General features: G+C 39.0%; 1 protein-coding gene across 2 annotated transcripts in view; it reads left to right on the forward strand.

Moving 5' to 3' along the window:
* The window catches only part of MET (MET proto-oncogene, receptor tyrosine kinase), a 112,363-nt gene that overhangs the window by 17,782 nt on the left and 81,487 nt on the right, over positions 1–13,094 (forward strand). For both annotated transcript variants that reach the window (XM_014838330.3, XM_070512237.1), the window contains exon 2: positions 8,747–9,960. In XM_014838330.3, the coding sequence (XP_014693816.3) occupies positions 8,761–9,960 (1,200 nt within the window). In that variant the 5' untranslated portion in view covers positions 8,747–8,760. The remainder of the gene's footprint in view (positions 1–8,746; positions 9,961–13,094) is intronic.

Here is a 13,094-nt window from a genome sequence, read left to right on the forward strand (position 1 = left end):
TTTTTGGTGTTTATCTTGCTATCTTCAAGTCCTTGGACTGTACACTTTTTGAGGGTGGAATTCTCAGTATCTAGACAACAGTGTGGTATGCAATGGGTGCTCACAAATATTTGATTAGTATTGTGTGATATAATATAACATGACTCTTTATAACCAGTGAGTGTTTATAAATACAGTATTTTAAATGTCATCAGGAATCTCCTATCGGAATCTTCTTTCCTTAACTTTGTTTTTATGGGCTCACTTTTAGAGTTAATGGGAATAATATAAATGTAGAAAGGGCTAAGAATTTTCCTTAGGATTTCACTCTGGCAAGTCCTCCTGGAGATTTACCCGTGACTGTTTTTATGACTGCAATTTCCTTAATATGGAGTCTCGGCAATTTCCATCATCATAAATCCCTTTTATACACTTAAAAGCAGAATTGAAATGTTTTCTAGTTTTTATACCTTGACTCTTCACTTAGATATGTTATTTCTATCTTGAGATTATGTTAAGTAACTATTATAGAAGAATTTGAAATTATATAGTAGGAAAAAGCTAGTATACCACCTCAGAAATTTTAACTAATATATATAATTCCAAATGCAAAGTGAAATATTTAAAGTAATTATTCAAGTGAATAAAGAAACCATCTTTTTCCAATTACTTGAGTATTTTACATAAAGTTGCTTTTATGCGCTTGACTTTGTGTTTGAATTTGCAGGTTTTTAGTATCTTCAAGTGGATCTTATTTGGTCAGGACTTTTTCAGGAGCAAGGAATAAAAGAATCACAGTGAAACTGCTGATTACAAAAAAAGAAAAAGGAAGAAAGGAAGGACAAAAAATTATACTGGTTCCCATTAGCTTAAGACTTGGTGGATACAGATGCTCGAACAATAACGTCAGTAACCTGCCTTTCTCCATGCCCGGGATCTCCTGCCCCTTGGGTCAGTGTCATGCTCAGGCAGGCTTTCTTCACGTAGTGGCAACTGCGCTAATCAGACACTCCAAATAACATCATCTTTAGTGCTCGTGATCTTTGAAGGAGAGAGGTCTTCTCCCAGTAACTATATTAAATCCCAAAAAAGACTCTGATTGACCTTACTTTGGTCACATGCTCCCTCCTGATGAAGCTCTGAGTCAAAGGAATAGAGTTCACTGAAAGGCCAGCCTGGTTTGCAAGCTCACCTTGTGGTAAGGGAGGTGGGCCATGTGATTGACAGCCCCATTCGATAGAGGAGGGAGAATTTTCAAAAGCGTCACTAATAGTAGAGACAGTGGGGGCTGGGCAGGTAAAAACAGATGTTTATTAAAATATTACACTTTTTGAATAAAAATCTTTTCCAAGAAATGCAAATAATTTGAAACAGTTCAAATAAGCAACATACTTAAACAAAAGGCATTAGAAATATACTCAGAACTAGATTGCATCATTATCACATTTAAGATAATATTTTATCCTCTTTGAATCTCAGTTTTGTTATCTGAAAACGTGGGAATTATCCTTAACCTTCTAAGAAATCATGCAGATTAGAAGAGATGATACTTGACAGTGTCTTGTAAACAATAAAGTACTATCTATATAGTTATCAAATATTATGATTTCTGAGAAAATCAATAAGAAAGCAAAGTTACCTGTGTTAAAGTTTGGAAAGTCTCTGTCTTAGAAAATGTATTTCATTACACCTGTTTTGTTTTTTCCTGAGGAATCAATACTTGAATACAACACATGTAGATGCTTTGCAACAGGTTCTTGCTGATGATGAGGACCGTGATGGTGACAGTAATGGTGGTGATAGCCATAGATAGCTATTCAATGAATTCTTAGAGAATTAAATGTATTGCTAGATTTCGAGGAGATGAAAAGACCAGTGTAAGCTAGTTTAGTGAGAAAAATAGAGGCAGAGAGATGGCAGACAGAGTTGAATAGCTGGTCTTAAGTTTAGGCTGAGCTGCTGCTCAGCAGCTAACAGAGCAGTACTCTTTAAAGGAAGTACTCCTAAATACCAATGGTTTAATGACCACGGTGCCATTGAGATAATCACTCCCAGGAAATGTTTTGCCAGTGAGATTATCTTAACTATCAACTGAAAAGAAAGAAAGAAATGTTTTATGGATGATTCAGTTTCACCTGCTATGTGCACATTTTAAGAGAATGAATTAGTCTGTTTGAATCATCTTTACGTGTTCCTTTTAGTAAGGAACTCAAAGTTGGCTAAGTGGCCAGCACTGTTACAGGAAGAAAGGAAGAAAAAACAGAAACAGTAAAAAGACATTCTATATTGACAGGCTGTTTCAGGCACATCACAGGAATAAAGGTATCGAGACAAAAATATACGAAAAGTGAAAGTATTTTTGGAGTCACTATCAATATACATATTAAAATTGCTCACCCAGCACGATCTGGCAGATTATAGAGATAGAGAAGAGAGAGCAGTACGTGCCAACCCAGTGGCATTGAAGTAAAATCTAATTGTACAAAAACAGTCTCAGAGCTGAAAATTATGAGAGTTCGAAAATACTTTGGAGTTCATTAGTTTAACCCAGGAATATGCTTATAAATATTTAATAACCATCCCTCCAGGGGAGGAAAAAAGCCCTGATTTGTGCAGTGTTTTCCATTTTCTTTCATGTCAATACTCCCACCATGGCTGATTTCAAGTTACCGAGACGAGGTCACTGAACGCAAGTTGGGAAAAGATAGGGCACAATAGGCTGTCATGAGCCAGTGTCAGAGGCTCCAGCACACAACTGGCTCAACAGTACAATTTCACAAATTGGAAGGCAGCTGAGGCCAAAGGAGTTGAGTGACTGGCTTTGAGTCATGCGACCATTTAGCTAAACTGCTGCAGCTAAAACTCAGGTTCTCCCCCACGCCGCCCCTCAGTATTGTGAACAGATGATGAAGAAAGGACCATGGCTGATTGATCGGTGAACCCGCCTGGCTCCCCACCCTCGTTAAGTTCCCCTTTAGGGGCCCCTATAGACCTTTCCACATTGAGTTTAAACTGTGGTCTGTCTGTCTGCCTTCCCTACTAGTCTGAGATCTCACTGACAATTGAAAAATATTTTATTTTTGTGTCTTCAGCACTCTGCACAGTATCTAGAACAGCAAATGCTCAAAAAAATATTTATTGAGGGCATGAACAAACAATAATAATAGAGAACATTTATTGGCCTACTCTGTGCCAAGCCCTGCTCTTAATGGCTTTTATGCATTAACGTATTGAATCCTCAGAGTGACCATCACATCAAGGTAGGTACTATAATCACTCCCATATTTCAGATGAGAAAATAGAGGCTCAGAGAAGTTATTTGCCCAAGGTCACACAGACAGTGAATGGATTCAGAGCCTGCAGTCTGTCTCTAGAGGCTGTGCACTTGACCACTCAGCTGTCACTCAGTTAACTGGCATTGTTATCAGGGTGCACAGCTCAGTAACAAACACTCCCAAAAGCATTCCTCCATTTCTTATGAAGGACACACACAGTTCCTGGAGAAGGTCTCATCTGACCAACACACACCATTGCTGATGGGGAAGAGCCTTAATTGGAATGATCAAGGAAATAGGATGTATAAGTTTTCTTATTATCTGAGGATTAAACGGAAACTCATATTGTAATTAAAAATCCTGTTGTTGACAATGGGCCCTAGTCCTATTTTTTTGCTTTAATAAAAAAATTACCCTGTCTTTGATTTCTCCATCTGAAAAATGGCATCATCGTTTGCTAGCAAGAGACTATAAAGAAGGTGTGGGAGACTGGGTTGCCAACTCCAGGGGTATTCTGCAAGTTTCTTTGCTTAAATAAAAAAAGTCTCCTCCTTCCCTACTGATTTTCTTATGATTTTCCATCTCATCAAATGAAATAACAAAAAAGCCCGTTAGTACGTTTGTACATTTTCTTGGATTCCAGTTAATTGACGTCAGTACCATGAATGACTTATGTACCAACCTTAAGATAAGAACCTTATTTTTAAAACATAGTATAATACCTCAGATTTTTTAAAAAACAAGATAATTTTGAAGGCTCTTTCAAGAAGCTTAGAAGAAAAAAAAGTCATTCACTCTCCACGCTACGTTAATGGGCATCAAGTAAGATGCAAATTGGCTACAATGCTTTTTTTTTCTTTTGGCAGTAATGGTTCATTTATTTTCTTCCTTTATTGTTTTTCCTAGAGAAAAATATGGTGATAAATTATTTATTAGGCTAATGTTCCCAATTTTAGAAGATACGCTGATACTATCGAGAAGTACATTTAATTTTTCCACATAATACATTCTAGAAGGCTTCAACGTGTATTTGCAGTTTATTTACAGTTTGTATTTGTCTTCTCATAGGACAGCTTGTCCCAAATCCTTTTCTTCTACTCCTTGTCATTCCCTCTACCAGCACCCAAAATTTTCTAGTACATTTCAAAACAATGAGGATTATATATAAAAATAGCAAGTACAACACCCTACGTTTATGTTTATATACGCTAAGTAATCAAGTGCTTTCAAAGATGAAATCTGTTTTTGATACTTAAAACAGCCATGTGAGGATGCTGGACCCTGGGTCTCAGAAGTGGGTGAATTGCCTGAAGTACACAGGCGGAGAGGGAAAGGGCCAGATAATTAGGCTTAGAGACCAGAGTTCCAACTGTCTAGCTTCTGCTCCAGTCCATGCTCCCTCTTAGCTCAGGAAGCTGCTTCAGTGTGAGTGAAGCCCTTAAGAGCCCAGACGGATTCCTGTCAGCCAGACGTGGGACTGAATCTGGTTCTGTGTGACTTTTGGCAAGTTTGTTCGTCTGGAAATGGAGAATAATACTACTTCCTACTGCACAGGGTATTAATGAAGAGTAAATCAGAGGGTTCAGCAGAATGCCTGGCACCTGGTATGTGCTCAATGCATGTTACTGTTATTTTTATTATTATATGGTTTGAACCTCTTCCAATTCTTTACCTTAATGAAGCTTTGCTTTGCCCTCTGGTCCAACTATAATTTTCTAGCCTTTAAAGCCTGTATCCCCAATCAGATGCCTTCACTTGGACCCTGAAATTCATGGTGTCCTTGACCTTCTGCCTTGGGTTTCTTCCATACCTCACAATGTGAAGAGGAAGTCATAATACATTGTGCCTTATCTTAAAGGAGCCCTCAGAGCTACTGTGCAATCCTTTCTTTCATTCCTTGCTGACCTCAGTCTGCCTGCCCTGCTGTAGGTATTCTGAACCTCCTCCACCCTGAAGTCCCTCCTCTGGAACCATCAATTTCAGCAGATGGTCATATACCCTAATTTGTTTTTAGAACATTGAGATCATATGCCCTGAACTCCTTCAGTGTCCCTGTATCTTTATCTGACTTCTCCTCCTCTCCTGCTGTCTCAGAAAGAATGACCTCTCGGGGGCTGGCCCCATGGCCAAGTGGTTAAGTTCACGCTCTCCGCTGCAGGCGGCCCAGTGTTTCATTGGTTCGAATCCTTGGTGTGGACATGGCACTGCTCATCAAACCATGCTGAGGCAGCGTCCCACATGCCACAACTAGAAGGACCCACAACGAAGAATATACAACTATGTACCAGGGGGCTTTGGGGAGAAAAAGGAAAAAAATAAAATCTTTGGGGAAAAAAAAAGAAAGAAAGAAAGAATGACCTCTCTTATGTTCAGGCCTCTTGGAAATGCCTCTTTTTGCTCCTTTGGAATGTTGCTCCAGCAATTTTTATCTCCCTCATTTGCCCTCTTTGGTTTCCCCGCTTCTCTAGGCTCACCTACTTGCAGTTCTCCTGACCATGCCATGAGCTCTCTCCTGCCTCTATGTCTTTGCACGAACTGTTCTGCCACTAGGAATTCCCATTCCTCATCCTCCTTCAAGGCTCAGCTCTAGCGTCATTTCCAGTCTGGTTGGCTGCCCTTCCAGCACACTCCCATAACTATCTGTCAACCACTATGCCTCCACCAAGCGACTGCGAGCTTCTAGAGGAAAGGAACCATGTCTCTGTATTCCCAGCACCTGCCACAGTGCCTGGCCCTTAGTACATGCCCAATAAGTGTTAGTAGAAGACAAGGAGATCTACAAATAAGCATATATCTTTTGTACAATTTAAGAATAAACTCCTCTTGACCTTGATATTGCCTTCTGTTTGTCCTTCCTTTGACAAACACTACTTCTTCACCACACATTCCTTTGCAATTTAGCATACCACTACTGAATCTGCTGAAATTACTCTCGTGAAGGTCAACAAAGAGCTCCTTGTGGACCATGTCCTCCTTCTTGAGCTCCTTGCCTCACTTCTGTGACACACTGCAATATTGGCTCTCCTGACACCTTACTGAACTTACCTTCCTTGACTCCTTCACTGGTTTCTCCATTGTGAGTATTCCCTAAGATTTGGTTCATTTATTTGCCTTCTCTTCCTTCACCTTGTCTGTCCACGAACATACTCTTCGTTTTAACTGTCACCTCTGTTCAGATAACATGTAAAGTTTGTCTGTTTCAACTAGAATCCCAATTGCTCCGCCAACCCAATTTCCGAATTTTCATTCCTTCTAGTGCAGAGATGGCAAATACTTGGCACTCATGCTTCCACTTGCTGCTGTCTCATCCAGGATGCATATTGTCTCACCCAAGACCGATCGTGCCACTTTCCCAGTTAAGGGTAGGCTTCTCCTCTGTTGCTTGGCACAAATGCTCTGTCTGCTTGGAATCTTCATTCTTCACTTATTCCAGACACCTGCTTCCTAGTGAATAATGTAACACCTGCTAATCATCCACGCAGGAGAACATTTTCACTCATTTCTCAGTAACACATCAAACTCACAGTGTTTAAAACCAACTTATCATATTCCGCAGTCTTTAGCCTGACTTCTCCTACCGACTACTCTAGTTTTGTAACTTGTTCCACTGTTTCCCAGATGACTGCTAATCATTGTTGCCTTCTCCTTTGTGAGCCACCAATTTAAGTGTCAAATCTTATTTGTTCAAATACGTCTCTCCTTCATCCCTTCCTTTCTATGGGCCACCATCTTGGTTCTGGCCCTTACTACTTTGTTAAGGGCTATAATAATAGCCTTCATATGGTCTTCCCATTACCAGATTCCCCCTGCTCTAAGCCACTTTGCCTCCAGCTTAATCTTTCTAGAGTAAAACCTTGGTTATATGTCTCTCCAGCTCAAAACCCTACAATGACTTTCTGTTAGCTCTTAAATAATGTCTGCAATTCCTATCAATTTAGTAAACTAAAATTGTCTTTGATTTTCGAGTCAAAAAGATTTGGATTCAAGTTCTGACTGATATACTTATCTGTTCTGTGATTTTGAACTTATTGCTTCATTTTTATTCACTCATTTATTCAACATATATTTGTTTAACACCTACTGTGTCCTAGGCTCCATGTCAGGTACTTGGGATAGAGTGATGAGCCAGCAGGCGTTGTCCTTGCTCTCCTGGACCTCACATATTTCTGATAATCATAGTAATCCTAAGCACAGGCCATGCCTCCTTCTCTTGATGCTTTTGGCTTCTGGTTTGTGCTATGTGAGGTATTATAATACTGTGTATCAAAGTTATTTGCATGTGGATGTTATCTCTTGACCTCATTGTAGGTTTACTCAAGGGTAGGCGCCATGTCATATTTCCCATAGTGCAAACACAGAGCCGTGTACATACTGGTTGCTAAGTGAATTCTGTTGTAATTTTGTAGACCCAGGGTTAGTCTTTGGCATAGTTATAATGCCCAGTATGTTTCTAGAGCCTCCCACTGTCCTGTCAGAATTTTGCATTAAAAAAAACATGTAATAGCTATTTGGTTTCTTTTCCTTCTAAGGCCTCTCCTTTCCAACCTACCACCCTGCCTATAGCTATTATACGTAGAACTCACAGTGTTTATAACTTGTGCACTTTAAGTTTTTAAAAACTGCATAACATCCACTCATGCTTCCTAGTAGAAATATTGTTCATGTGCATACAACGGAATGTTCAAATAATGTTCTTTTTATTGTTTAGTAGCTTTTGACCTGGTAAGAACAATATATTGTTTTTCCCTGAGAAATAATTCTAGGACTTTAGTCCTGAAGGTTATATTTTATTTTATACGTTTTCGGCTTGCTGTTTTTATGTTCCCAGTGATCTTACATTAAGTTAAGCATTTGTCTATCCAAAACAATAAGTCAACTATAGCCAAATTATAACCGTACCTTTCCTCTGCACACAAAATCCTATAAACAGCATGTGATCATATTGCTTCTAGAATTTATGATTGTTTTCTTCCAAAAGGAAGCTAAATTTAGCCTAGCAATTCTACATGCTCCCAAGAAAACAATGCCTGCTGTGATTTCTAGAATAAATGAATCTGAACCACAATTCCTTTACTTGACTAACTGAGAAAGTTTCAATATCAGCCTAGTCATTAACCACAGATATTAAACCACTTTAAACAACCAGCAAGGGGTTAAGAAAGGAATTTGCTGTGTTTCTGACTTCGTTGCTGAATGAGTCTAACTTAGTTGTTGTATCGTCCTTAGTACAGAACATTGTTTGCATCTCATAATGGTTCTCTAAAATTACTTGTTCATGGCTTGAGTTCTAAAATTAAACTATGTAGAGTCATGTCCAACCACACAATGCATCTTTATGTGAAACCAGCTAGAGTTTTTTGTTTTCACTCAATGTAAAAATTCCTGTTAGGAAGCTTTGTTTGTAATACTTTAACTGGTGTAGTCCTTTCAGTTTCTTCTTCTTTGTTTCTAATGGCAACTAAACTGCTCTTGCCTTGAACATGTTTTGGCAGATAAACATCTCACCATGAAGGCACCTGCTGTGCTTGCACCTGGCATCCTTGTGCTTCTGTTTACCTTGGTGCAGAAGAGCAATGGGGAGTGTAAAGAGGCGCTAGTAAAGTCCGAGATGAATGTGAACATGAAGTATCAGCTTCCCAACTTCACTGCAGAAACACCCATCCAGAACGTCGTTTTACACAAGCATCACATTTACCTCGGGGCCACTAACTACATTTATGTTTTAAATGACAAAGATCTTCAGAAAGTTGCTGAGTACAAGACTGGGCCCGTGCTGGAACACCCAGATTGTTTCCCATGTCAGGACTGCAGCCGCAAAGCCAATTTATCAGGTGGCGCTTGGAAAGATAACATCAACATGGCTCTGCTTGTTGACACATACTATGACGATCAACTCATTAGTTGCGGCAGCGTCCACAGAGGGACCTGCCAGCGGCACGTCCTTCCACTCAACAATGTTGCTGACATACAGTCAGAAGTTTATTGCATGTACTCTCCACAAGCAGAAGAGCCCCACCAGTGTCCTGACTGTGTGGTGAGTGCCCTGGGAACCAAAGTCCTGCTGTCTGAAAAGGACCGATTTGTCACCTTCTTCGTGGGCAATACCATAAATTCTTCTTACCTTCCAGATCATTCATTGCATTCGATATCGGTGAGAAGGCTAAAGGAAACGCAAGATGGTTTTAAGTTTTTGACAGATCAGTCCTATATTGATGTTCTACCTGAGTTCCGAGATTCTTACCCCATTAAGTATATCCACGCCTTTGAAAGCAACCATTTTATTTACTTTTTAACGGTCCAACGGGAAACTCTAGATGCTCAGACTTTTCACACAAGAATAATCAGGTTCTGTTCCGTGGACTCTGGATTGCATTCCTACATGGAAATGCCTCTGGAGTGTATTCTCACAGAAAAGAGAAGAAAGAGATCCACAAGTGAGGAAGTGTTTAATATCCTCCAAGCTGCGTATGTCAGTAAGCCTGGGGCTCATCTTGCTAAGCAAATAGGTGCCAACCTGAATGATGACATTCTCTATGGGGTGTTTGCACAGAGCAAGCCAGATTCTGCTGAACCAATGAATCGCTCTGCCGTCTGTGCATTCCCTGTCAAATATGTCAATGAATTCTTCAACAAGATTGTCAACAAAAACAACGTGAGATGTCTCCAGCATTTTTATGGACCCCACCATGAACACTGCTTCAATAGGGTAAGCCACACAGGTTCCTCACTTGGCAATTATGAGGTATAAATCAGAATAAGTATCAACGTAGAAAAGAATATCACGGACTTTTTAGTGCTTGGTAAACAGTCTTTGTCCAAAATATTTGCTAATTCTTTCCAAGAAGATTTAGGAGTTGAATCTTCATTTAAAAGTAAAATCATAGCTTGAGAAAAAGTTAATGTGGTAAGTAAAAGAAAATATAAAATATTTTGACAATTTGGGTTTGCATGTTTGCCAACACTTTTCAGATTATTAAACTTATTTCTCATATAACCTTTAGTAGTTCTGGTCAGATTTACACAAAATTTAACATAACAGCAATTACTGTAAAAAATAGTTATTGAGATCCCGATGCAAACTTTACAACCTTTAAGCTAAGACATTCGAGTTAATTGTGAGTTTTGAAGGCTTGTTGCTTATGAGGCCTCATTTGCTTACTGATATATAGAAAAATGATCTATATTCTTGGCATTACTTAAAGAAACTTAAAACAAAACAAAAAATATCTTCTAAAATGTTGGTAAATAAAACATTTTTAAATGTGCTAATATACCTCTCGGAATAAATTAGAAAACTAGAGAGGAAATTTTTGCTCCCACATCCCTCCTTTGGATCTTGACTTCAATCATGGACTTCCTACTTGCATAGCCATGTGTTTACCAAGTTCTAGTTTGGTGCTTTTTACCTGGTTGGTATTTGATATTTATAGATATAAATATTTTTGATTGATGATTATTTGTACTTACATGAAATGGTATTTTCACAGGAGATTTTAGGGAAATTCTTTGTTGATTTGATTTAGATATAGTAAAAACTGCCAGCTCTACCCAGAGGATTTATCCTGCTAGTTATCAGATCGCTTGGTGCCAGAGGAAGAACACCAAATTGTGAGACCATTGTGGTGTTGGGCTTTCTTGGTGTGAACCCAGATTTGAACATAAGGACCTGGCTCTGCCTCCTAACATAATGACCATTAGTGATCATAATTGGATGAGTAAATAGTATAGCTTTTCTAAAGATGATTTAACTTTGGAAGTGTACATCTTACTTACTCTAGGAGTTTTCAGTCTAGGTAATAAAGGTTATAATTGCAAGCAGGAAAGACATTAAACATGTCCTTGATAAGAGGAAGTATATAATTTGCTGAGGAGTACCAAGGGCATATGAATTCAGAAATATTTGCTTCACTTTGCTGAAATGTCTAGGATACTTCGTCAGATGGAAACTCCATGTAATTTTTTTATAAAGCTGAAAAAATATTGTCAAGAAAAGGAATTCATCTTTTAGTGAACTAAAGACATAACTTCCTTCCCTCTCTTGTCTATAAATATACATAATATACATACATATGTATCCCAACTAAGATTATTTTCCCGTGAGTATGTTTAACATGTGTTGCAAACTCTATAAGAAGCAATGGAATTTGTCACCAGGCTGCCCCTTTGTCTTCACTAGAAAATACAAAAGAATGAAAGGAAACAAAAGGACATTTAGAAACTTGGAATTAGGAAATAAAAGTGTAATATTAATAGCATTTCAGAGAAACCGCTTTTCCTGCATCCAAGAAATTGCTTCAGAAACACAAGTTTAAAGAGTCTATTAGGAATTCCTCCAGGGCCTCCAGAGCACATGACTTTGCTAGTTAAATCTTGTTCTGTTAAAAATTAAAAAGAGACTTTACCTTAGGAGGGTTTGTTGATATCTTATCTCATTATTTTATTTTACATTTCAGCCCCCAGATGTACAAGGACTTAGCAATTCTAGAAATTCTCAAAACACGTCTGAACTTTATCCTCCTCCTTTGACCTTTCTAGTGTTCCAGGGGGAACAGAAGGGTGGGAGTATCCAGTGAAATTCAGGTCAGTTTTATCACCCCCGAAAAATGCCCAAAATGCAGCAGCCACATCTGAAACCATTATCGCTCCCATCGCAAAAATTCTTGTGGGAATCGAGATGGAACTTGCCAACATAGTCTTCTTACAAGGGAAGCCAATTTTTGAACTAGTGAAAGTCCATAAAGACAAATAACCTCCAAACCTCCTCTATTTATTTGCATGTTCATCTCTTCTGGTTACTAAAGATCAAGATCTTCTGAGAATGAGACTACCTACATTCCCGGTTTTCACATACCGGTTCCACTGAAGGCCCTCAGATGGTTCCAGTAATCAACAGACAGTCATTGCCCAGCTTCATCTTAAAATGAAGGCACCTAGAGCCATTGCTTACGCAAAAACAAAATGATTTGCAAGATCAGACCAGTTGGGAAAGACTCTAAGCAGTAGGAAAGTCCATTTTGTCTTGGCATATTTACTTGGCAAGGCTATCAGGTGACTTAATAATTTCTTGGAACTGAGTTTTGGGTTGGCATAAAGTTTGGTGAGTAAACACATGTATTGTAGTTTTGTTATTAACATCTCTTATCCACGAGATCTTGACTGGGCACAGCCTCGGCGGGGGTTTTCTGGCCTTCCTTGAGCTTCCACCATGAGCAAAAAGGGTTTCTATCAGAGGATCAGACAGAGTCCCAGGAAACGGTCTTTTAAATTCTAGGGATCCAGCAGGTGTATCAGGCCTGATTGCTTATTTAAAATCACATAGTAGGTTGCTTTTCCCACTCTCACAGTTTATGAAATGTATCTGTGCAAATTCTTGTTATACATTTTCTCATATGATGACATCACTGAAGCCCTCTTTTGAGTCATCCCATAGTTTCCAAAGCACATCATCCTCACCTCTAAGTTACGTGTGCTTCAGAATTCTTTGATTCCACATGTAATGCTGTTTCTAAAAACTTATTTCAACACATGGGTACCCATTCATGTAATATTAGTGTTGATTATATTGGTTGTTCTATAAGAATAAGCTCTTCATCTTCACAATGAAACCATTTTCTGTTACTTTTTGTTGATGGTGGTAGTGGTGAGGAAGATTGGCCCTGAGCTAACATCTGTTGCCAATCTTCCTCTTTTTTCTTTTTCTCCCCAAAGCCCCATTACATAGTTGTATATCCTAGTTGTAAGTCCTTCTGGTTCTTCTATGTGGGATGCTGCCACAGCCTGGCTTGATGAGCTGTGTGTAGGTCCGCACCCAGGATCCAAACCGGTGAACCATGGGCCACT

Source organism: Equus asinus, chromosome 1, assembly GCF_041296235.1.
Source record: "Equus asinus isolate D_3611 breed Donkey chromosome 1, EquAss-T2T_v2, whole genome shotgun sequence".
NCBI lineage: Eukaryota > Metazoa > Chordata > Mammalia > Perissodactyla > Equidae > Equus > Equus asinus.